General features: G+C 42.0%; 2 protein-coding genes across 22 annotated transcripts in view; one reads left to right on the top strand and one right to left on the bottom strand.

Moving 5' to 3' along the window:
• The window catches only part of MCM8 (minichromosome maintenance 8 homologous recombination repair factor), a 39877-nt gene that overhangs the window by 7942 nt on the left and 6947 nt on the right, over nt 1-24988 (bottom strand). For all 21 annotated transcript variants that reach the window (XM_071211534.1, XM_058287535.2, XM_071211535.1 and 18 more), the window contains 10 exons: nt 24340-24443; nt 23508-23706; nt 20301-20386; nt 14697-14848; nt 14252-14447; nt 9614-9644; nt 8910-9050; nt 7590-7731; nt 2071-2266; nt 342-561 (listed from right to left, as the gene is read on the bottom strand). In XM_071211534.1, coding sequence (XP_071067635.1) covers nt 342-561; nt 2071-2266; nt 7590-7731; nt 8910-9050; nt 9614-9644; nt 14252-14447; nt 14697-14848; nt 20301-20386; nt 23508-23706; nt 24340-24443 — 1467 coding nt within the window. The remainder of the gene's footprint in view (nt 1-341; nt 562-2070; nt 2267-7589; nt 7732-8909; nt 9051-9613; nt 9645-14251; nt 14448-14696; nt 14849-20300; nt 20387-23507; nt 23707-24339; nt 24444-24988) is intronic.
• Nucleotides 9874-10589, top strand: LOC101425001 (voltage-dependent calcium channel gamma-like subunit). Its single transcript, XM_004451501.5, has one exon. The coding sequence runs from the start codon at nt 9917-9919 to the stop codon at nt 10508-10510; it is 594 nt and encodes a 197-aa protein (XP_004451558.1). The 5' UTR covers nt 9874-9916; the 3' UTR covers nt 10511-10589.

The raw sequence follows: 24988 nt of genomic DNA, 5'->3' as shown, positions 1-24988 counted from the left end.
AGAACCTCCCATGTGGTAGATGGATGCCCTATCAACTGGGCCAAGTCCGCTTCCCTCTTATATTTTTTAATGTAACATTTTTTGTGTGATGTATATATTTTCAAAAAAAATACAATTTACAAAAATAATGTGGTGTGGGTGGGGAGTGGGTTATATGGGAATCTCTTTATGTTTTTTGTTTTTTTATGTTTTTTAATGTAACATTCCTTGTGATCTATTAACTTTAATTTTAAAAAAAAGGTATTATTATGAAGGTTTATATACTACTGCTCTACCGTAAGCAATACAGTGACATTCAATCAGAACAGAATCAAAGGACTAGGAGAGAAAGAGCTATATACCTTTAGTCTTTCTGATAAGGGTTTATCAGAAACCACTTCAAGAACAGAAGTATTTGACTCTTGACTGTGCACACGAGCTACTGTGGCGCTGCTCACAGCTCTCTGCTTCCCAGCTCTTACTGCAATCACATGTTCAGAGAGTAAGTGATCATGAGCCTCATTCGGGGTATCTAACAGGATGAAGACCAAATCAAATCTGGACAACAGGGCGCTCCCCATTCTAAAAGGGATGAAAGAAAGAAGAATGACTAGGATCAAAACAAACAACAGAAAACTTAGACAACTGTTTACTCACTTGTTTATTACTCAAGCTCCATGTAGAACTTAAGAAATCAAGCGTATAGGTAAAGAAAACCACAGCTTTTGGTTCAACATACCTACCCACTGCACAGAGACACCAGACCGCAGCCTACTATACAAATATCCTTGGCAGGTTGAGAACACGGCCCTTTCCTGTACCACGGAATTCTATTATCAATACATGACAATATGCTTCATGGTGACTTTGGCTCATTAAACTTTCAAGCTAGAATGCTGGATGATATGTCAGGTTATCTAGCTGAGTCATTCTCAACAAAACAGAGTCTCTCTAAGTGTCTGTCTCCCACTTAGAAAAAAAATAGCCCCTTTCTCTTAAAAGGATATCTATTTGGCCAATAGTCATTACAATAATATACTACATTCTACTCAGTCATCAAGCTACCTCCTCCATCTGAAACAAGCTAAATGAATTTGACCAAGATCCCACAGCAGTTTGTGGTACCAGTAAAATACAAAAGCTCCTGGATCCCTTTCAATAGGATCTTTTTGATCTTTCCACAATAGCATTCTGTCATTTTACTATGAAAACCTACTAATAGATTGACTTTTTTCCATGGTGATATTACAGAAAAATCCATAATCTCAAAGTACAATTATGACTTTCACTATATATCAAGTACCATTTTTACAGTAAAGGTATACATTATTAAACATTAGGAAATTAGTTTTTCCCAGTAGACTTAATGTTCCAGTTTTTCATTTGAGGCATTCTTTTATCTTTTCCTCACTTTGCATCCCTTGTATATATTCTTCTCTCCAAACATTTTTGTCTAACTTATACAGAAAGAATTAGAAAAGAAAGCATACTTCCATACAAGTATAAACACTGTTTTTCAAAACAGTGGATACACACCACAAATCTAAGTATGTAATATGCTCTTTTCACTTAATAGTAAAGCACAGACATCTGTTATCAGTATATACCACCTACTTCATTCATTCTATTTCCATTGTATAATCTACTATAGTTTAACCACTCCTCTATTAATGGGCATCCTAAGTTGTTCCAGTTTTTGACCATGATGAACAATGCAGCAAAATCCACCTATAAAGCTATCTTTGTGCACTTTCTGTAAGATTCCTAAAAGTAGAATGGCTGGCACAAATGAAATGTACATTTAATATTGCGACACACTGTCAATTGACTTCCACAATGCTAGGTTGTGTATGTGAGAACCCATTTCCCCATACCTTTGCCAATATTGATTATTAATACTTAAATATTTGTCAATTTGGTAGATGTCAGTGATACTTCACTGTTATAATTTGTAGTATTTAAGAACATTTTTGTACAGTTATACAGTTATTGGACACCAGTAACTTCTATGAACCACTCTTTACATTATCTTTCTCTTACTAATTTTTAAGGACTTGATATCTTAAGGTATAAATATTTGAAGAGACTTACTTTAAGTTCTCAGAAACAGTTTTGGCTTTGTTGTAGTGTCCTCCAACTGGATTTGCAGCAGCAATAATAGATGTTCTTGCAGGGAGGCTACAAACTATGCCAGCCTTAGCAAGACTAATACTTTGCTGCTCCATGGCTTCTAACAAGGCCTGATGCTGATTCCCCATCTTATCAAATTCATCTATTCCACAAATACCTGCAATCAGAGTAAATACAATTTAAAAAAACTGTCCTTTGGTCAATTTCCAAACCTCACAAGATTGAAACTTCCATAACAAAGACTTATTTTCAGTTGTTTCCAACAGTTAAAAATTATAAAATGTCACAGCACAGAATTACTGCTTGTATTATAACAAATAAGACATTGTCTTATTTAACAAACTCTTCTGTAATATTATTCATTGAGAATTTCCCAGAGGCAAGGCACTATGTTGTGAGGGTTTCAAATATGAATAAGGTATGAAAGTGACTGTCTTTTTTTTTTTTAAAGATTTATTTATTTCTCTCCCCTTCCCCTCCCCCCCACCCCGGCTGTCTGTTCTCTGTGTCTATTTGCTGCGTCCTCTTCTTTGTCCACTTCTGTTGTCATGGCATGGGAATCTGTTTCTTTCTGTCGCCTCATCTTGTTGTGACAGCTCTCTGTGTGTGTGGCGCCATTCCTGGGCAGGCTGCACTTTCTTTCGCGCTGGGCGGCTCTCCTTACGGGGCGCACTCCTTGTGCGTGGGGCTCCCCTACGCGGAGGACACCCCTGCATGGCACAGCACTCCTTGTGCGCATCAGTACTGCACGTGGGCCAGCTCCACATGGGTCAAGGAGGCCCGGGGTTTGAACCGTGGACCTCCCATGTGGTAGACGGACGCCCTAACCACTGGGCGAAATCCGCTTCCCGAAAGTGACTCTCAAAAAGCTTAAAGACTTAAATTCAAACAGGTGAGGTTAAAACTATTACACATTCAAGATAGTGTATTCCAAAACCTATAAGATATGCATATAAATGAGATGGGGGAGGCGAGTTAAAAGAAGAAGGGGAATCTGGAAAGGCTTCAAGAAAAAGGTGCTATTTGCACTGGGTCTTTTTTTTTTTTTAATATTTCTCTCCCCTTCTTCCTCCAACCCCCCCATTGTCTGCTCTCTGTGTCCATTCGGTGTTGTGTTCTTCTGTGACAGCTTCTACCTTTATCAGTGGCACTGGGAATCTGTTTCTTTTTGTTGCGTCATCTTGTTGTGTCAGCTCTCCGTGTGTGAAGCACCATTCTTGGGCAGGCTGCACTTTCTTTCGCGCTGGGCGGCTCTCCTTACGGGGCGCACTGCTTGCACATGGGGCTCCCCTATGCGGGGGACACCTCTGCGTGGTAGGTCACTCCTTGCGCGCATCAGCACTGCGCATGGGCCAGCTCCACACGGGTCAAGGAGGCCCGGGGTTTGAACCGTGGACCTCCCATGTGGTAGGTGGATGCCTTATCCATTGGGCCGAGTCCGCATCCCTGCACTGGGTCTTTTGGGAACAGGAGGGCAGCATGATTTGGACGGAAAAGTCTGAGCTCTCCAGTTAGCCGTACCAGGCACTGCCTGTGCAGGTGTAGGGAAATCACTGAACCCCTTTAGACGTCAAAGACCCACCACTAACTAAAGACATTTACATGTCAGAGACAGTGCCTCTAATCCACAAGTTCAGAAGACCCTCTAATATTACCTTTAAATATTTTTTTTCTTGTGGGAATAAATGAGGCAATCTGACAAGTGTCCTCAAATAAGTTATATTGGGTCCATGTGCCATTTTCAGTACATAAAGTATTCCGAAGGGACAAAAACTCTCCCCAAAGTCCTCTGTTTAGAAAGTGTGCTGGAAGACACTTCTACTCTGGAAGACAGAAAGCTCCTCCTCACATGAAACTAAAGAAAGCTATAAATGGTTCCTCTGAAACCTAATATAAACTAAGAAGTATGATTCATGTCACCACCACAATTTCTAAACCAGGAAAGGTAATAAAAGGGTGAGATCCCCTTATCCCCACCATCTGTGGTCAGCTCCTGAGGGCTTGGCGGTAAACCTTTCTACGTCTACCCTGTAAACAAGTAAGCCACACCAGCAGAGGTGTGCATGGGCAAGAACTGCAGATTTAGTCCCTTTATTTAAGATTTTATCTCCTTGCATCTTTGAATCCATTTCTAGTCTCATTTGTTGGGTCCTCTCCATCACAGAGTCAAATATCCTTTTGTTGAATTCCCTTTGTTCTATCATTGCCTGTTTTAAAATGTGTTCTTTTCTTCTGCATACACTGTGAATATCTTTCTCAAGTCTTTTCCTCTATATCTTATTTCTTATTCAGATGTGTCTGTTTCAGGCATTCGTTTTATAAGTGTTGTTAGTCATCAATTAGTTGTCTCTACTCTTATCTCCTATTATCCCCTTGAGTTCATGAAATCCTTGAAACAACTGGGGGGGGGAATTCTTCTGTTCCCTGGATTATCTTCTAGGATGGGTAGTGCACCTTTACTGCGGTGTTAAGTTCCTTCTTTCTTTGCGATGCTATGTCTGCACAGCGGTGTGCAGTCTCTTCACCTTGCTCATGTTTAATGATGGCTGCTCTCTCCAAGCTGTTTTCTCTGTGTGCACATACTCTCTTCAACATTCTTTTCCTGCTGTACTTGAGACCCCTATTTTCCCCTCCCAGCTAGTTTGCAGGCTAGGTTATTACCTGCTTTTGGTAACCCGACGGTGTAGGAGAATGAAGCCAGGGCTCTGCTGGGCCTCTGTGCCACCTTCTGAGCAGGTTCGATCCTCAGGTAAGAACGTGACGCCTGCTCACGGCAGGAGATGCCTGGGCTTTCGCTCTTCTCACAGGTGAATGGAGCCCTGGACTGGCGAGCCTTTCCTGCCCCTGCTGCCCTGGCAGTGGATGCACCGTGCCTGTCCCTGACTTCTTGTCCCTGTCAGCCCATGATGCCCTAGAACTGAAGGCATTCGTGGAAATTCTCAATCTTCACAGTTTATTTCCTGAGGGAGGGGTGGGCAGGAACTAAGCCAAGCTACCTCTAGGCCATGTGGCGTACAGACAGGTAAAGCCAGACAAGAGGATCAAAGGGCAGGAACCAAGTGCCCTGAGGTGCCAAACAATTAAAAGGCTGCAGAGACAAAGACCAGCAAGGGGTGGGAAGGATCAGCAAGTGAAGTAAGGGAAACCCGGAAAGGTGCAGTGCCTGGAAACAGGCAGACAAAGTGTTTCAAGGAGATGGGAGTGATCAAAAAAATGGTGTCAAATATGCCTAACAGGTACTAGATTTAGAAATGTGAGGCCACTGGCAGACTAAAAGGAATGAATGACCTCGTTTTGACTGGAATCTGACACTAACACAAGCACAGGAACATGTTTTTTCCAACAGGGTTAAAACAACACAAAAAGGGCGGTGGACACGGCCCAGTGGTTAGGGTATCCGTCTACCACATGGGAGGTCCACGGTTCAAACCCCGGGCCTCCTTGACCCGTGTGGAGCTGGCCCACGCGCAGTGCTGATGCGCGCAAGGAGTGCCGTTCCACGCAGGGGTGTCCCCACGTAGGGAAGCCCCACTCACAAAGAGTGTGCCCCATAAGGAGAGCTGCCCAGTGCGAAAGAAACTGCAGCCTGCCCAGGAATGGCGCCGCACACACGGAGAGCTGACACAACAAGATGACGCAACAAAAAGAAACACAGATTCCTCATGCCGCTGACAACAACAGAAGCGGGCAAAAGAAGAGGTAGCAAGTAGACACAGAAAACAGACAACCGGGGTGGCGGGGGAAGGGGAGATATAAATAAATAAATCTTAAAAAAACACACACACACAAAAAAAACTTAGGGCAAATACTGTATAATTGTGTTTCTATGAACCAAACATAGTGTATTGTATGCTTCAAAAAAAAATGTATATGTATCTAGTACATTTAAGTGAGGAACGGATGTTTTTATTCAACTGTTTTCTTTTTAGTTTTTAATTTATACTTTCAATTATTAAAAATACAAAATAAAGTTTAAAAACATTAAAAAAAACTTAGCAAAACTCTTTCTGCTATGTCACCCAATTAGATTTCTTATAATCAAATTCTGAAAAAAAGGTAAAATGGGCTAAAATAGAGCAAAAGTACCAATTCTGTACTGCTACTAAAATCCTACTAAAGTAACAATTCTAAACTCTTACTAAAAGTCCTCTGAGAGCTAAGGATGACATCTACCTTCTTTTCACTGCCAAGGTATCTAGAACTACTCTGAACAAATAGTGCATTCAACAGGTATTTACAGTACACGTGCATGCTAGGGAATCAGTAAGACAACCAAATCCCACTCCACAGTTTCCAAAAGCTTTAAAGCAAATGATCACAAATGTGATAGCAAGTATCCTTTATGTGACTTCTTAATTTTTACATATAGTTGTATCTGCTGCAAGATTCTAAAAATTAATGGCCTTGGGAAGCAGTTTTGGCTCAGCTGATAAAGCATCCACCTACCATATGGGAGGTCCAGGGTTCAAACCCCGGGCCTTCTGACCTATGTGGTGAGCTGGCCCATGCGCAGTACTGTTGCGCGCAAGGAGTGCCGTGCCACGCAGGGGTGTCCCTGCATAGGGGATCCCCACGCCCAAGGAGTATACTCTGCAAGGAGAGCCGCCCCACGTGAAAAAAGTGCTGCCTGCCCAGAAGCGGCACCAAATACAGACAGCTGATGCACCAAGATGATGGAACAAAAAGAAACACAGATTCCCAGTGCCACTGACAAGAATGCAAGCGGACACAGAATAACACACAGCGAATGGACACAGAGAGCAGACAATGGGGGGGGGGCGGGGAGAAGTAAATTAAAAATCTTAAAAAAAAAAAAAGAATGGCCTTGAGTAGCACTTTCAATTTTGCACTATAAATAAAAATGATTTTATTGTATTTACAGTTACTTCTGACACTCACTGTCAATTCATGGGTTAGAACAGTACAGCCAAATGCCTCTTGAATGGAATGTAAAGAAATGAGTTGAGGGAAGCAGACATGGCTCAACTGACAGAGCATCTGTCTATCATATGGAGGGTCCAGGGTTTGATCCCCAGGATCTCCTGACCCATGTGGTGAGCTGGCCCTTGCTCAGTGTTGCGCACACAAGGAGTGCTGTGCCATGCAGGGATACCCCTGCGTAGGGGTGCCCCATGCACAAGGAGTGCGCCCCACATGGCGAGCCGCCCCGTGTGAAAAAAGCACAGCCTGCCCAGGAGTGGCGCTGCACACACGGGAGAGCTGATGCAGCAAGATGACGCAACAAAAAAGAGATGCAGTGCCACCTGGATAATGCAAGTGGATGCAGAAGAACACACAGCGAATGGACAGAGAGAGCAGACAATGGGGGGAAAGGGGAGAGAAATAAATAAATTTTAAAAATAAATTAATTTAAAAAAATAAAAAGAAATGTTGAAATGGAAAAATCTTTAAAAAAAGGGGGGGGCGAGGGGGAGAAAAAGTCCCAGAATCACTGATTATTGTTTCTTTTGGTCTCTCACCTTGATCACCAAGTACCAGGGCACCAGCTTCCAAAGTAAAGTCTCCAGAGGAACTGTCTTTTGAAAGAGTGACAGTCAGACCAGAGGTGGTAGTGGTATTACCACAAACATACACACCACGTGGAGCGACGCTGCATACTGCCTGAGGGAACCAGAGAGCTTAAGAGAGTCATCCCAGGAAAATAACAGTTAGTCATAATTGCTCAACAAATGGTAGCTATACGCCTAGTGTTATTCTAAGGGCCTTATTATATCATCTTAACCACTGTAAGAGGATCGTATGGCCCATTACCAATGTGGAAGCTGAGGCCTACACAGAGCAGATGACAAACTTACACAGCTATGAATGTGTAGTCAGGATTCAATCAACTCCAGGCAGCCTGATTCAGGAGTCCATGGTCTTGTAAATACTCTACCCAAGTCCCATTTTATGCTTAACTTTCAAGTTCACACAGCAAACTGAGTACCAATTTTAATTCCTAAGGTGCCAATGCTTCTTCAAACATCAAGTAACAAAACGGCCCAATCTGTGCTCCCCTTCTAAGTAAACAAGCTTTGGCAGGTCAGAAAAGCATTTAAATAGCACAACAATTAAAAGTAGCTTAAATCCTGGCTCCACCAGGCACTGCTGTGAGACCCTCAGTTCTCTTGGAGTCTCTGCTTCCTTATGTTTTGGCATAGTACCGTCCTGAGAAATGACTGAGGTTGTGCACATAAGGCCCCTGACCCCATACCCACCATGTGGTAAGCACCCAAAACAAGGCCACTGCCCACCGCTGTGCCCTGCACAACTAAGGGGTCCACCCCCCACTGCTGTCTATGCCAGTGTACACTCTGGAGTTGCTCAGGGCACACCCCAGGTGACCTTAGGGTCTGGCTCAGTAAACACCATCATTATTGTTACTTTTCATTCCTTATTTATTAATCTGTCTGAGAAGTTTTCCAATACTCTGAGAGTATGCTGGTATACGAAATGGTCAGAATAAAATGGGACCAACAATGTAAATAAATGGCTAATAACTGTTAGTGTTAGCCTAATTTTTAAAAACCCTGGCTTCTGGGCCCAGATTTATAAGAGATTCTCCACTGTTTACAATGTTTAATTTCCACTGGTATTAACCAGCATGTCTGTGCAGAACAGTGCAGTGACAGGCAGAGCTGCTCAATTTTGAAAATATGACCAGAAACAAGTTACGTATTATTCACATAGACCCCAAAATTCACTTATATCATCAGTCTCCATAAACACTACATGCTTTGAGAAAATTCACTTGTGAAATACTCAAGCATTTTTACAAGCACAAATGATTGATTTCCTACTTGTAGCATCTGACTCTTTCCCAAGCCGGGATCTCCAACAACAAGGATGTGTGGGTCTCCTCGAACTGGAATTCTGTTTTTGTCATCTGCATATTTCTGGGTTCCGCCAAAGAGTGCTAAAGCCAAACCTGCTTTAACAAGCTCAAGCGTGAAAAAAGAAAAAACCAGAAAAGTTAGAAAAACATAAAGATGACTAGTTAAAGGGGCATTCTTCCTTCTATGTTGACAACTCTTATTTGTTTATTAGCATATTTTTGTTTTGAAGCATAGCTGAACTTTATTCTTTTTCTAAGAAAAGTCTAAAAATAATAACTTCTATATAATGTAAACAATAAAAATTAGAGAGTGTATACAAATTATAGAGTTAACTTACAAGTTACTGAGTTAAGATCTACTACATTAATTTGTAAGGTATGAATCCATTCACAAAAAAAGAGATATATTTGATAATTTTTGCTCTGATACTTTTGGTGTCCAGGGTCATTTTAAAAGAAGCCCATTCCTGTTTACTCTAATTGGTAGGCAGCTTTTTATTATAAGGAGCTGTAGTTTTCTTTCCACATCATTCAATTATAGAAAACTAAGATTCATATTAAAATATGAATAACTGGCCAACAGAAATTAAGTATTTTTTGTAAAGTCTTTATATGTTATTTTTGCCAACTTCATGTATTTTTTTAGTGAAGATGAAGTAAAATACTTACTTCATGACCAAAAATGACAGGGCAAAGGGAGCTGAAAAATAGAATACAACCTATTAAAAAAACTTTTTCAAATTAATTTTAACATTCCATTGATCACTAGAATAGCTACAATTTGCTTAACTTGCTTTATTTGGCTTCAAAAGAGGGGGGGGAAAGATAAAATTTATACCCTTCCCCAAACTAGTGAAAGTTTATTCTAACAATAAATTTCTCAAAATTCTTAATCTATAAAGGGAAGAATGCTTTAAAAATTGTATCTGGAGTCGAGCGGCCCGAGGGAGCCAGGCGGACGCCGGGCGCAGCATGACAGCCATCGCCGTGCAGGCCCATAGGCTGCAGGCCCAGCGGAGGCCCCACAAGTCCTTCTTCGAGTCCCTTATCCGGACGCTGATCATCGTGTGTACCGCGCTGGCCCTGGTCCTGTCCTCCATCTCCATCTGCGATGGCCACTGGCTCCTGGCCGGGGACCGCCTCTTCGGGCTGTGGCACTTCTGCACGGCAAACAGCCAGAGCGGGCCACGCTGCCTCCGGGACCTGAGCCAGGCGCACGTGCCCGGGCTGGCCGTGGGTGTGGGCCTGGCCCGCAGCCTGGGTGCCTTGGCCGTGGTGGCCGCCATCTTTGGCCTGGAGCTGCTCATGGTCTCCCAGGTGTGCGAAGAAGCCCACGCACGGCGCAAGTGGGCCCTGGGCTCCGTCCTGCTCCTCGTCTCCTTTGTCCTCTCCTCTGCGGGGCTCCTGAGTTTCGTGGCCCTCCTCAGGAGCCAGGTCACGCTCATTGGCTTCACCCTGATGTTCTGGTGCCAATTCACAGCTTCCTTCCTCTTCTTCCTGAATGCAATCAGTGGCCTTCACATCAACAGCATCACACAGCCCTGGGGCCAGCCACGGAAATTTTAGATCCCTCCTTGCCCGCCCAGGGGACATCAGCTTCTCCAAGAAAGTGTGATCAAGATGGGACTGCCCCTAAATCTGACCTCCTCTGGGGGTAGGGATGGGACAGTGACCTTGAAGCTACTGCCTCTTAGCCGTGAACCTTTGGGTGGTCTACCAGAAATATCCCAGAGGCCTTTGCAGCTGGTCTGCAAGGCCAGAGGCCAAGAGGCGGCCTCTAAGCCATCAGCGGCGCGGGCTCAGCCACTTTATTAGGATGTTGATTTTAGACCAAGAGAAATATTTTAAAACTCTTTTCTTGAATCCTCCTTCCCAGGGCTGGAACAGATTTGGAGGCAGCCAGGGTAATGAGTGTTCAGGACTTGCCTGTTTTATGGACTCTGTGCCTGTCTGTGAGGATGTGTGATTCCTGGGGGGGTCGCACAGTTGCTAAGAATGGATCACGCTTCCAGCTAAGGATCCAGTCGATTTGGAGTCTAGGACTTTCTTCCACCAGCTCAAAAGGACTTTGTGCATATTTCCCTGCCCGCAGCTTTTTTTCAGGCAGAGCTCAGGTCTCTCAGAATTTCTTTGCACATAGGTTGTCAAGCCATTTGGCTTGATTTGACCCCTGCCCTTTGACCATCACCCCACAGTCTAGAACCCTGGCTGCCTTTATGGAAAACTCTGCCTTTAGGTGGTGGTCCTTTCTCTTTCGAGAACCGTTGTTGAGCAAGCCCTCCCAAGAGGTCCCCCCAACTTCTGGTATGCAGTCCTCCCTCAGGCGAGTGTGCATGTCCATCTAGTTGCCAGGGTCAGACGGCCCCACGTGCCTTTTGGTCCTAGAACATAGCTCTCTTCAGAGAGCACGTATCTGGGCCTGCTGCGTGAAGGAGAATGGCCAGACCTGGGGTAATGATTAATAAACCATCCTGGGGGTGAGACGGGGTGAACGGGGGGAGGGCGGGAACCAGTGAAGATGTCCATCTTTGTCTGCAGGTCAACATTTTGGAGCATCAGACTGTGCCAGCCCCAGGTGGGGTTTTGCCATGGGCCCATTTTCTTCCACACTGACTCGCTGGTGGAGTGTGTCTTCTACCAGTTGCATTAAGTTTCTGGTCTCTGCCCTTCCCTTGTCACTGCAGATCGCCTTCCTGGACTGGGCTGAGTGCTGCTCCTCACTTCCATATCTTTTTTTTTTTTTTTTTTTTAACTTTTACTCCAAGATACACAGAGTGCTTGGAGATCACCTAAGAAATGTGTCTATGGACTAATCACTTCTGCAGGAAATAAGAGCTTGTCACGGCAAAAAAAAAAAAAAAAATTGCATCTGTATAATAGAGGCAGAATATGTGTAAAGCACCTTAAAGTAACTCAGTATACTTTGACCCTTTTCCAGAATTAACCTTCAAAATGCATTAATCATGGTCTTTCACTTTAGGATATATCCAGGATTACATTGTACTTTACATGAATATGCATCTTTAGACCTTCCCAGTCAAGCCACTGAAAGATGACTAAAAGGTGAACCGTGCACATATTTTAGGATGGGAAAATGTAAAGGGTCAGAATAAGTAAAACCATATATGAATATTTATAATTACCAATTGTATAAAGAAAGAGCAAACAAAATTGGTTGGGGTGGAGAGCGGTGTGCGAGTTGCCCTTCCCTTTCCTGGAGTAACCTGCGTGCTGCTGGCTACCTGCCCACGAGCCCTGGAACCCTGGTCCTGCACAACCACAGTGGCTGCCACTCTGGCTCCCGCATCTGTTGCTGAGGGGCTTTCTATGGCTAAGGAAGCAGCAGGCCAGAAGTGCCAGGGTGTTTAATATTCCCAGAAACAGCCCTAAACAGGCCTGTAGATGGGAAAACACCACACAGCCTGGTGCCCCAGAGGCCTCAGCAGGTCTGGGCCAGGGGTAGCTGCTATCAGCTAAGGACTGAACCTGAGCCTTCCCTTCTCCAGCTCACTTCCCCCTCCCCCACCAGAGCTTTCAGGGATCACTTCCCAAATAAATTACTTCCTTCTGTGAGAACCCAACCTAAACTAGACCGTCTTCTGTCTTCTATCTTCTCCATTCTTCTTTCACAGTCTTCCATTTTGTTAACCTAGCTTGGGTCAGCAAACTTTTTACTAAAGGGACAGAGAGTAAATATTTTTAGCTTTGCAGGTCATTCTGGGTCACAACTACTCAACCTCTAGTGTGAAAGCAGTCACAAACATTATGTAAATGAATGGGTGGGGCATGATCCAAAAAAACTTTATTTAAAAAAACAGGCAGTCAGCTAGTTTACAACTCCCTGCTAGATTAACAAATGGAGGGCCAAGAAATATTCTAGCATTGATGCTGAAATCATAAGGAAACACAGAACTAAAGAGTAAAAACAAACCGAGGAAAGAAAAGCCAAGTTTTTCATATTAACTTATTTTCTGTAAGGATGGCAAAAGAAGGACCACTGAAAATGTTCCTTTTTTTTAAGATTTATTTATTTTACTTCATTTATTTTTAACCACCCCCCCCCTTGTTTGTGCTCACTGTCTGCTGGCGGCTCTCTGCAGCAGCGTGGGCCAGCTTGCATTCACCAAGAGGCCCCAGGAATGGTAGACAGGAGCCCAATCACCCAAGCCACATCTACTTCCTGAAAATGTTCCTTTTTAATTTATAACTGGCAAAAGAAACCAACCAAAGATGTGTTCTGATTCTCAATCAGATTCTTCCTTGGCCACCTACTCACAGACCACTCACCAGAAAACTCTGAAAAATTTGGTGTCTCCTTGCTCTTCTACTGAGTGATGTCTATTATCTCACAATGTGATACAGTGAATTTTATTTGGTGTTTAAAGTCAGCATACTTTTCCTGCAAAGGGCAGGATAGTAAACATCCATGAACCCTGTTCTCTCTCACAAAACTACTGGACTCTGCCAGTGCAGCACAAAAGCAGTCATAGACGATACGTAAATGAATTTAAGCATGGTTGTGTTCCAATAAAACTTCATGGAGCGTGGATGTCACACAAGCAGTTGAGTGCCTGCTTTCCACACGGATTCAATTTCCCATGCCTCCCAAAAAACAACACAAAAACAAAAAAAAACAAAACAGCAAGCAAACAAATGAAAAAACCAACTCAGAGGAGCCGATGTGGCTCAGTGGTTGAGTGCCAGCTTCCCACATAGGAAGTACCGGGTTCAATCCATGGCTCTGGTACCTCAAAACAGCAGCATCAACAACAAAAAACACCTTTATGGACACTAAAATCTGAATTTCATAAAATTTCATGTGTCATGAAGTCTTGATTTTTCCCCAAACATTTAAATTAAAAAAGCCATTCTAAGGGAAGCAGATGTGGCTCAGTAGATTGGGCTCCCATCTACCACATGAGAGGTTCTGGGTTCGCTTCCCAGGGCCTCCTTGTGAAGGCAAGCTGGCCCACGCCCAGAGAGAGCTGACAGCCGCACTCACGGAGAGCTGGCGCAGGAAGATGACACAACAAAGGGAGACAAGCAGACACAGAAGAACGCACAGCAAATGGACAGAGAAAGCAGACAGCAAGCAAGCCACAAGGAGGGGGGATAAATAAATAAAATAAATCTTAAAAAGAAAAAAAGGCATTCTAAGCTTATTGGTCATACAAAAACAGGCATTAAGCTGATTTGGTTCACGGGATATAGTTTGCCAACCATTTGACTTCAATTTTTTGTTATCTATAGCAAAGAGCACCCTGGATCACCTATATTTAATAAAATTTTAGGTAACTTCATACATACTTGACAATGAGCTTAAATAGGTTTTCCTCAGCTTGAATCTCTTGGATAGCATAAAGGTCTTTAAGTGAGAACTCCATTAATGTTCCGTGCTTAGAATCATCCTCTGAATTCTTTGTCTTCTGTCCTTTGCTATTACTAACAGAATTTGCTTCAATGTACAGAAGGAACATGCACTTGTCATTTTTATTTCGAGAACCTGTAAATTTAAATACATTAAATGCAATATTTAGTATTTTTGTTTTCCCTACAAAGATTCAACTAGCATATTAAACAAAGGCACAATGAGCTACAAATAAACCTTTATTTTAAAGGATGGGCTTCATTCTTATATAAGAAACAAGGAATTCTCCATATTAGTGGAGATATAGAAGTATCTTAAAAGAGAAAAGACGAATAACACATCATTAACAAGGGATGATCAAATAAAGAATGATTGATATCAGACCTTCCTCAGCATTTGAGACTTTGACAAGTCCAGTAACAGTCACTGTGTCTCCGGGGACACAGCTATCCACGAGATCATGAACAAGCTCACATTCTATCGTTCGTGGAATGCGACCTGCTTCTCGCTGATCTTCCGACATTAGCTCCTGGATTCTAAAAAGTTAAAACAGTTTTCAGTTACTATAACATTCTGACTTTTGAGTTATTTTGTCAACACATTAACCAGTCAGGGCCTACATGATACTGAGGTGGATAAAGAGCAGATTAGTAAAAGTTTAATGCCAAATGAAATGACAGTCACTGAAACAGTAAAGAGAAGTTTGAAGGCATGCACAGTGTCATCAGCAAGCAAGACATATTAGTGAGATTTTAAAATACAGTAAGTGGGAAAATACTGATGGGTAAAGCTAAAAGAAATCAGAAATACATATAGGAAAAGGTTATAAGAGAAGTGGGAGCTGATATTCCCAAAAGAGATCTAGACAGGCTTTCAAGTTGGAGTTGGCAGGAATGGAAAATAGAACAGGCAACTTAAAGACAAGCCTCGGAATAGCTGTACAGAATTTTTCTGGAAGGCGGGTATACAGAAGGGTAGGGGTAGAGTGCGGGCAGAGCTGGCAGGCAGTATACCTTGGCAAAAACCAGAGCACTGTTCTGAGGAAGCAGTGCCGCTCTAAGCACTATTCATTCAAGGGGAGCCAAGGCGCCCAGTGAGGGTGAGAGCGCCAGAACATAGCTTCCTCATCTTCCCACGAGAGACCCAACCCCAATTCAAAACCACATCCATAAAGCAGAACCTGACCGTCATAAGCCCCACCTTCTCTTCAGAGGTGAGGCTCTGGATGAAAACTCACGCCTCATAAAACAGCAGAGCAAACCCACCCCGGCTACTCCAAATCATCTCATTCCTCACCTGACATTTCAGAGTCAAACATCAGTAACTCAAGGGGAAGAACATTAAAAGCAAACAAAGAACTGCTTAAAAGTTTTGAGAAGGTATTGCCACCACAAAACAATAAGCTGCTGTGAGAAAGAAACTATCAAAAAACAAGTATGGGGAAGCAGATGTGGCTCAAATGATAGAGCACCTGCCTACCATATGGAAGTCCAGGGTTCGGTACCCAGGGCCTCCTGATCTGTATGGAGCTGGCCCCTGCACAGTGCTGCAGCACACAAGGAGTGCTGTGCCACGCAGGGGTGTCCCCGCATAGGAGAGCGCCATGCACAAGGAGTGCGCCCCGCAAGGAGAGCTGCCCCGTGCAAAAAAAGCGCAACCCACTCAGGAGTGGCGCCACACACACGGACAGCTGACACAGCAAGACGACAAAACAACAAGAAAAAGAGACAGATTCCTGGTGCCACTGAAAAGAATGCAGGCAGACACAGAAGAACACACAGCGAATGGACACAGAGAGCAGACAACGGGGGGTGGGGGGGTGGAGGAAGGGGAGAGAAATAAAAATAAATCTTTAAAAAAAAAGAAAACAAGAATGGGATCAGGTTTATAAGAAAAAGCCAAAGCAATCTCCTAGAAAACAGCACAAAGAAAACGAAAGGATAAGAGAAAAATTTAAAAGACAGATGAACAATTCAAGGCATATGCACCCAACAGGAAGCCCAAAAGGAGAAAACAGAGACAAACAAAAGAAAATAACCAAATATTCTAGAGCTGAAGACAACTCTAAATGAGGACCTCTGTTTCAAGCAGGAGGAATTAAATAACTAGGTGCATCCTCATTAAGTTTGGATACAGAACAGCATGGATAAGCGATTACAAAGAGGGGGGAAAGGCCTGTTCCCTCAAAGGAACACGAGTCAGACTAGCATCAGGCCTCTCTTCAAGAACACTGGAAGTAGAAGGTAACAGGGCAATGTCTTTAACATCCGCAGGAAAAATTGTAACAAACCAGACTTCCATAGCGAGCAAACTCTTACTCCAGTGTAAGAGCCAAATAAAGACATTTGCAGGGGAGCAGATGTGGCTCAAGCGGTTGAGCACCTGCTTCCCATAAACAAGGTCCCCGGTTCAATCCCCAGTACCTCCTCAAAACAAAACAAAACAAGATATTTACAGACTTGCAATGGCCAAAAAACTTTACCTCCCATGCATGCTTTCTGGAAACTTATTTGAGAAAATTGTCCAGAAAAACAAGAATGGATCTCTAAAACAGAAGGTGGGTCCAAGAAAACAGTGTATTCAGCAGTGCAATGAAGCAAAATCCCAGGAGGATAAGATTGCAAGTCTGGAGAACACCTGATCTAGACTCAAGTAGGGTTTAGGAAGGTTGGTTAGCTTAAAAAAAAAAAAGGTAGATTTTATTAATTCCATAGTATATTTTGGAGAGAACTGAAAATTGTGGTGACATGGTAAAGGCATACTCTAGGAAGTAAAAATAACATTTAGAAACGTTGGGAAGAAAGTGCTATACCACATTTACAGTCCAAATATGAAACACACTAAAAGACAAAATAGTTCTGAACCTGTGGAATATTAAGAAAAGATAATTCATTTGACTTTGATGCATGGATCATTTTAAGGGGCTGAAAACAAAAACCAGTGATGTTAAATTGCATTTCCTTTCTTTAGCATTTGATCACTTCACTTAGTTCTTTATTAAATAATGTTTACATTATCATAAAAATGTAAATGTTCTTTATTGTTTTTGTTAGCCATGACCTATAAGTAAAACATAGACGACAAGTATGGTTAGAAAACAGAAGACAAATCTTGACTATTTATTTAAAGATGTATTTTATTTATTTTTCTCCCCATGCCTCCCCTGCCCCCCCTCCCCCATTGCCTGCTCTTTGTGTCCATTCACTGTGTTCTTCTGTGTCCACTTGCAGTCTTGTCAGGAGGGACTGGCAAACTGTTGCTTTTTTGTTGCATCATCTTGCTGCATCAGCTCTCCATGTGTGCAGCACCACTCCAGGGTGGGCTGCGCTTTTTTCGCGTTGGGCAGCTCTCCTTGCAGGGAGCACTCCTTGCACGTGGGGCTTCCCTACACAGGGGACACCCCCGCGTGGCATGGCACTCCTTGTGCATGGCAGCACTGCACGTGGGCCAGCTCACCACAGGTCAGGAGGCCTGGGTATCGAACCCTGGGCCCTCCACATGGTAGGCAGACACTCTATCAGTTCAGCCACAACCGCTTCCCAAATCTTGACAATTCAAAGGTAGCATCACAATTAAGAACAGTCTAGAGGTAGAAGGGGGAAAATTGAAGGCAAGTCCTCAGCTCATGTGGAGAGGACGCAGTAAAGTGAAGGAAGAGTTGTAAGGAAATTACTAAGTATAAGGCAACAAGAAGTGGTGGGCACTGTGGCCCTCTATACTGAGTGAGCGTTTTTCAACATCCACATGTACTACTTTAATTAAAACTTCAAACCCTGCACCATGGTTACCCACCACTCACCCTCAATGCCCATTCGAAATCTGGCAAAGGTCCCAGAATGAAAACATGCTAACATTACCTTACTAAAAAATTAGGTTTTTAGACATTTCTTATTAAAAGAAAGACCATTTATTTTAGAAAAAATTTAAAACACAGGTAAACAGAGAAAAGAAAATAAGCAATGATTCTAATCTCACCTCTCATAGAGTATACTTTCAATCTGTTTTTGTACTTCATGCCAAGGTTTATTATTCTATTTTTTAAAAATAAAATCAGGATCATATAAAAACTGTTATTTGGTAAGCTGCTTTTTTGCTAAACACACTGTAAACATTTTTTATGTTATTTTAAAATATTCTGCAACATCATCAATACCCATCTTTATAATAATTTTTTCAGACATCTAGGTTATCTCATTTTTTTGTTTACCAACATTGTGAAAACATATTTTCAGCAAGCTCTTTCTGAACATATCATGATTGTTTTCATCAGATAAACTCCTAGAACTGGGACTGACTGCTGTAACCATAAAGTTTTTGATATACGTATATATATACACACATACACACATTATAAGGCTGTCAAGTTGACGCATCAAAATGTTTCAATGTATTGGTTGAGAAACTGTAATCTACTTTCCTATGGCCACCCAATTCAAGCCTCATAAAAAGAGAAATTTAATTTACCATTTATGGCAGGAAAAAGACTTTTCTTCTAGGGCAAAAAGCCATCTTATTGACAGAATAAAACAATATATGCTAATAATATACTAAAAAAGTTTTACTATAACTAACTCATTTAAAATGAATTTGAGCAATATCTTGTTTGTAAAGTCTCAAGAAAAGGAGTTAAATAGTTTCTTCTCCAAAGTCCAGCCTAAGTTTAATTTCCTAATATCAGGAGAGCACTTAAACACAATTAAAATATTTATGCCTATTTTGTCATCTGCTAGTTTTACCTGAAAGTGAAGAGTTTTCAAACATATTACATCACCCCCGCTGTTCTCCGCTTGTACCTTACTGTGACCCCCCCTAAGGCCCTCGTCACCCTCTTCAGTGGTGACAGTCCCCCACACAGGCTGGAAACCGGGCTCCAGCACGTACAGGGCACTGACCACACTCAAAGCTTACATTTCCTGCTCCCATGGGTCAATGCCACAACCCTGTGGGGACTCTGTGGCTCCGAGGGGATGTTTGTAAAGATCTCAGCACAGCACACAGTGGCTGTTACGGTGTTGGTCTTGGCTTTCACAGGGCATAAGGGGGTGTAGCTAGGTAGCAAGCCAGCTCACCTTTTGCCTAGGTTCTTACTCTTTTAGGACCATTCTTATAGTAGGAAATGGTCCTAAATTGTACTCTGATACAGAACTACCCATTATTACAAACGTGCTCATACACACACACACAACTCTGGTCTTGCAAAAACAGCCTTATCTTTTTAATAGAAAAATGTCTCTTGAATAGCAAGAACATGAAATGTACCCATTACTAAAACTTCAAAACAACAGGAGTTCCATCACAGGCCTTCATGGAGTGAATTTATTTAGTTCAACGAATCATATAATTGAGATATAAAATGAACTACTTCTCGGTAGCAATAGGACATACTTCCACATCAAATCACTTCTGGAACCTGACAAAGAATTGTAAATAGGGAAGCAGCTGTGGCTCAATCATTTGGGCTCCCGTCTACCAGGTGAAAGGCCCTGGGTTCACATCCCCGGGTCTCCTTGTGCAGGCGGGCTCACCTGCACGCCGCGAAGAGCCGCCCGGCCCGCAAGCGCTGTGGAGTGCCACCAGGCCCACAAGTGCCACAGAGAGCTGACTCAGCAAGGTGACACAAGAAAAAGGGAGACAAGTAAAAAAAAAAAAAAAACACAGAAGAGCACGCAGCAAATGGACAGAGAGCAGACAACAAGCAAAGCCGCAAGGGGGATAGGGAAATAAATAAAATAAATACAGACACACAGAAGAACGCACAGCGAATGGACACAGAAAGCAGAGAGCAAGCAAGGGGGTGAATAAAAATAAAAAAGGAATTGTAAATAAAGATAATTATTTCAACACGCAAACTCTTCCTTAAATAAGCTATTATATATTTTATCACTATTTACAAATAAAAGTCACAGTAAAGTACAGTAAAAGAATAGATTTACTTGGCAGTATGAAAAGACCTACAACTTGCCTTTTACTCAACATCTAATTGCTTACTTGATCGACTGCCAGTCCATTGTAACTGTGAGAGGAGAGCTACGGAGAGCAGTAAATGACTTCCCTCGACACGTAGGCACAGGACACTGCAACAAGATTAATTCACATTCAGATTTTGATAAACTGTAATCATGCCTTAGGAAGACTCAAGTTAAAACGCCTCATTTAATAGTGTTTTTAAAAAGCGGTATTATTACAAAAGGCATTAAAATAGTTGCAATGGCCTCAGCTTCCATTTGCAACGATCCTCTTTCACAAGCCTTCAAGACACTCCTCCAGCTGGCCCCCTGCTGACTGCCCTTACTTTTGCATTACGGGTGTGCAAGGCTCCTCACCCAACTGGCACTCGTTCCTCCCTCCATGCCCATGCAATCTCCCCGCTCTTGAATGCCCCCTTCTCATCAAGTCCAATTCTTCCCTCTCTGGAAACCTGCCCTGGGTCTACTTAATCCCAGCTCTCCCACCTAGCCTCCTTTTGCATGTTTAATTTAAAACTATTGTCCCAAACAGGAAGTACTCATCAGTGACTTAATGAAAGCTGTGTCCAAGTTTTTATTAAGTCACTAGTTTGGACTTCAGGATGCTCTCGGAGATCCACAGATGGTGGCAGATTGTACTTTCCAAATATGACTGCAACAATATCTCCCTATAAGCCTTTCTAGAACCTTGCCACTCCTCCTCCAAGATATGGACACTAATTCCCTTTCCTGGAATCTGGGCAGGCTGAAGACTCACTTTGCAACCAAGAGAATGTGACAGAAGTGACATCGCACGCCTTCCAAGCCACCCTCATAAAAGACAAAGCCATTTCTTCCTTACTGCTTCGTGAAGCTGCCAACAGCACGGGAGCAGCCCAAGTGCCCTCAGCCGCCATACTGTGCACGAGAAGCCAGAAGAGCAGACAGCCCAGTGAGAAGAGCGAGGCCCAGCCAGCCCCAGCTCGCCATCCTCTGACTCCAGCTCCACGAGACCTGGAGCCAGAACCACCTGCAGAGTAGTTCTTCCAAATCCCAGCAAGCAGAAACCACAGGAGATGAGAAAATGTTATTTTAGCTGCCAAGTTTTGGGGTAATTTGTTAAACAGCAGTAGTGACTGGAACAACCCTCTTCTGGTCACCTCAGTTCACTGTGGTTCAGACACACACAGGACCTCTTCACAGCAGCTTCACTCCCCACCAAATCAGAGGGCATGGAGATAGCTTCAACAAATACTATTCAGAGGCAGGATCGGGATTTTAATTCCAGTCTCTGGGCTAAAGTTGGAGCCTGGACCTCTAAGCTAAGACAATAAGTAGATGATATCTAGCAATCAACAACACTGATTATTTAGCTCCCGTAACTGAAACTAACTGCTCTTCCTGCAAGAGAAGGAAGCCCTAGTAATTTAAAATGTAAACCTTTTGTATTTTTATTATTAAATCCTTCAAGGAATTATTTACATCTCTAAGCATTCACAAGCAAAAGTATAGTCAAGGTTAAATGTATTGAAGAGCAAGGATAGTTAAAGCAACTCTTAAGAGTAACAGGTAGGGTCTGTTCTGCTTTCTGCCTTTGTAGAAATTTTTATGAGACTAAAGCAGTAAGACTGTACAACTGGTTCAGGAGCAATGAAATGAGACTACGATGCCTACACGGTCACACTGCACTACAGAGGAAACATGACACATCAGTGGGAACAGGGGGCTTAGCTAATAACTGGTGTCAGAACAACTGTCTTTTCACCTAAAAGAACAAAAGCAGATCCCTAGCTCTATACCTTCACAAAATTAAATTTAGTCCTAAAGACCTAAATATAAAAAACAAAACTCGAGTGAGGAAGGACTTCTTAATCAGGACACAAAATGTAAAAGTCATATATGGGAAAAGACTGATGAATTTGACCAGGTCAAGATATAAAACTGAACAACAAAAAATACCATAAAGTAAAGAGACAAGGCAAAGACTGGAAAAAGAGATCTGTAATGTATATAACCAACTATGATTAGTATCTAGAACGTATAAGGAACCCCTGCCAAAAACTAATAGAAAAATGAACAGATGATATAAATAGAAAAGTCAGGAAAGGAAACTGAAGAGCCAGTAAAGATATGAAAAGATGCTCAATCTTAACAGAAATCATAAAAATTATCATTAAAAACAAAAATACCATTTTACACCCATCAGATCGGCAAACACTAAAAGGTCCAGCATCAAGTGTTGATGAAGGTATGGGCAAACGGTAACTGCTTAACACTACTGGTAGGGCTGGACATGGGGACCACTACCCTGGAGAATGACTGGCAGCACCTACTAGAACAAGCATACCCTGTAACTGAGAAATTCTTCTGCTAAGGAAACGTACAAGAATGTTCTCTGCTGCACCTCTGAAGCTGTGAAAAATTAGAAATAACACAAATGTCTGCCATCAAGCGGGTAAACAAACAGTGTGATTCTTCATTTATTTAGTGAAATACTACCCAACAGTGAAGATGGAAGAACTAGATATTCATCAACACAAGGAGAACCCCAAAATAATCACATGGAAAGAGGTACACAATGTTATATTCCATACACCATTTATGTCAACACACACAACAAAATCAACTCTACATAATAGTCGAGTATAAAAATGTAGACTACTTGCCTCTGGGGATGTAAGGAGAAGAATAAAACTGGGGAGGCAACAGAGAGACTTCAACTTTAACTATACTACTTTACATTTTTTGCTAAAAATTTTCAACTAAAATCATAAAATATTAATACTTGCCAATTCAGAATGGTGGGCACACAGATGTTAGAAACATTATTCTATGTACTCTTCTATAGTTTTAAAATCTAAAGTTAAAAAAAAATTTCGGTAAAGAAAAAATAGTGGAAAAAATAAAAGAAAGAATGCTTGCTGTGAGTACCCATGAAGTCAAAATATAGAAACACAGATGGGGTAAAGTAATGGAACTGGATATCTGTCATCTCTGGGAATGCAGACAAGGAGTATCCATAATGCTTCCTATCTTTTACAAATACTGGAGTATAGATAGTAAAATGTCAATTCTGCGTGGTGGGTAGGTGAATGCTTTACAGCTGCACTTCATGTACCCTGAAGTACTTTATAATTTAAAACTGAAAGTGAAGAATAAGCAAGCTGTGTTCAGAAACATGAGAAAATTTCTGTAAATTGATCTGTCTTCTTTATTAAGATAAAGAAGTAACTAAAGAACATGACATTACCTTTGTGGGAAGATTATATTTTCCATCTGGAAGAGAAAAACTCTGAACTTCTCCACATGCAGCACAAAGAAAAGCCATCTTGGTACAAAGGGGCTTTGTATTACTGACCCGAACCACTGTCCCTCTCAGAGCAATGTATTTTCCATAGTAATTTGCTCGGACATTCTTGAGCTGTGTCAAGGGCTCATAGTTGTATACCCTAAAAACAAAAGTAAAAACAGGAACATATTTATGCATCATGTATTTACAATGAATAGAAAGTTGCGGTAGTCTGTATTATCATAAATTCCTTTTAGGAGCAACTATCACACCTATGTATAAAAAAATCACACATGAATAAAACCATTTTTAAAAATAAAAAGTGCAAAACTTTCCCTTTTTTTTCTTGTCCCATAGAGTCTCTTCTAGGGGAAAAGGAAAAATAATGCCAAGAGGAAAGTGCAGATTCAACAACTTCTGGATTTCTTCTTTCTATAATTTCATTTGTTTCCTTGTGTCTAACAGAAACCTAATAATTTTAATAAAATCCAATCAAATTTCTTAGCATATTACCTGGACAGCAGGGACTTGGTAATTATACATCCAAAACATAAACATACAGGTTAAGAAATCAATTTATTTGGACAGAAAAGCTCTATTCCTGTCATGATCTCCTTGCAGAATTTTCAGCGGGTTCATTATTGATCATTATTCAGTGGGAATAACGATTGATGATAGCCTGGACATGCACACCTTTCTGATTTCCTTGGCTTTATAAAATGGGGCTTTCCTTCTTAAGCTATCTTCAATGCCCTGTTTGAAATAATGCTTGAAAGAGCAGCTCATCCCTCACCTGGTGTGAATGTGCGGCACTCTCACCATCGTTTCCCCATCACTACACAATCCTTCTTGGGCTTGTAATTCAGCTGCATGCCTTTCCAGGTCCTTAGTTAATACCTGTTCAGGACAAATATTTACTCAAAAGTTAGAAAATAAAACATATTCTTTAAGCACAGCTCTTTTATAGAGGACATGAATTTTAAGGAAAAAAAACAGTTGAGACAGACAGGCTATAAAGTGAGCCCTTTTGGCCCTTAAAAATCAGATATCTAGCGATCAGTACTTATTTTACAATGGGTCATATTTCATCTAGGATTTTGGCATCCTGGACTAGAAAACTCTAGCTACCTTTTGTCCCAACAAAACCTAACACTGAAAGTCCTGGGAAGCAGATGTGGCTCAAGCATTTGGGTATCAACCTACCACGTGGGAGGTCTTTACTTTCAGTTTTAAATTATAAAGTTCCCAGTACCTCCTACAGAAGAATAAGACAGCAAGCTGGTGCAATGGGCTGGCACAGTGTACTGACACAACAAGATGATGCAAAAAGGAGACACAAATAGAAACACAATGAGAGATACAATGAATCAGGCAGCAGAAGTGGCTCAAGTGTTTGAGCACCTCTCCCCCACATGGAAGGTCCCAGGTTCAGTTCCTGGTAC

The sequence above is a fragment of the Dasypus novemcinctus genome, chromosome 24 (assembly GCF_030445035.2).
Source record: "Dasypus novemcinctus isolate mDasNov1 chromosome 24, mDasNov1.1.hap2, whole genome shotgun sequence".
In the NCBI taxonomy this organism is placed as follows: Eukaryota; Metazoa; Chordata; class Mammalia; order Cingulata; family Dasypodidae; genus Dasypus; species Dasypus novemcinctus.
Note: the sequence above shows the minus strand (reverse complement) of the source record. Positions and strands in the feature narration are given on the sequence as shown.

Excerpts from the sequence above, each read along its gene's own strand:
- LOC101425001 (XM_004451501.5), top strand. The coding sequence starts at position 9,917 with ATGACAGCCATCGCCGTGCAGGCCCATAGGCTGCAGGCCCAGCGGAGG.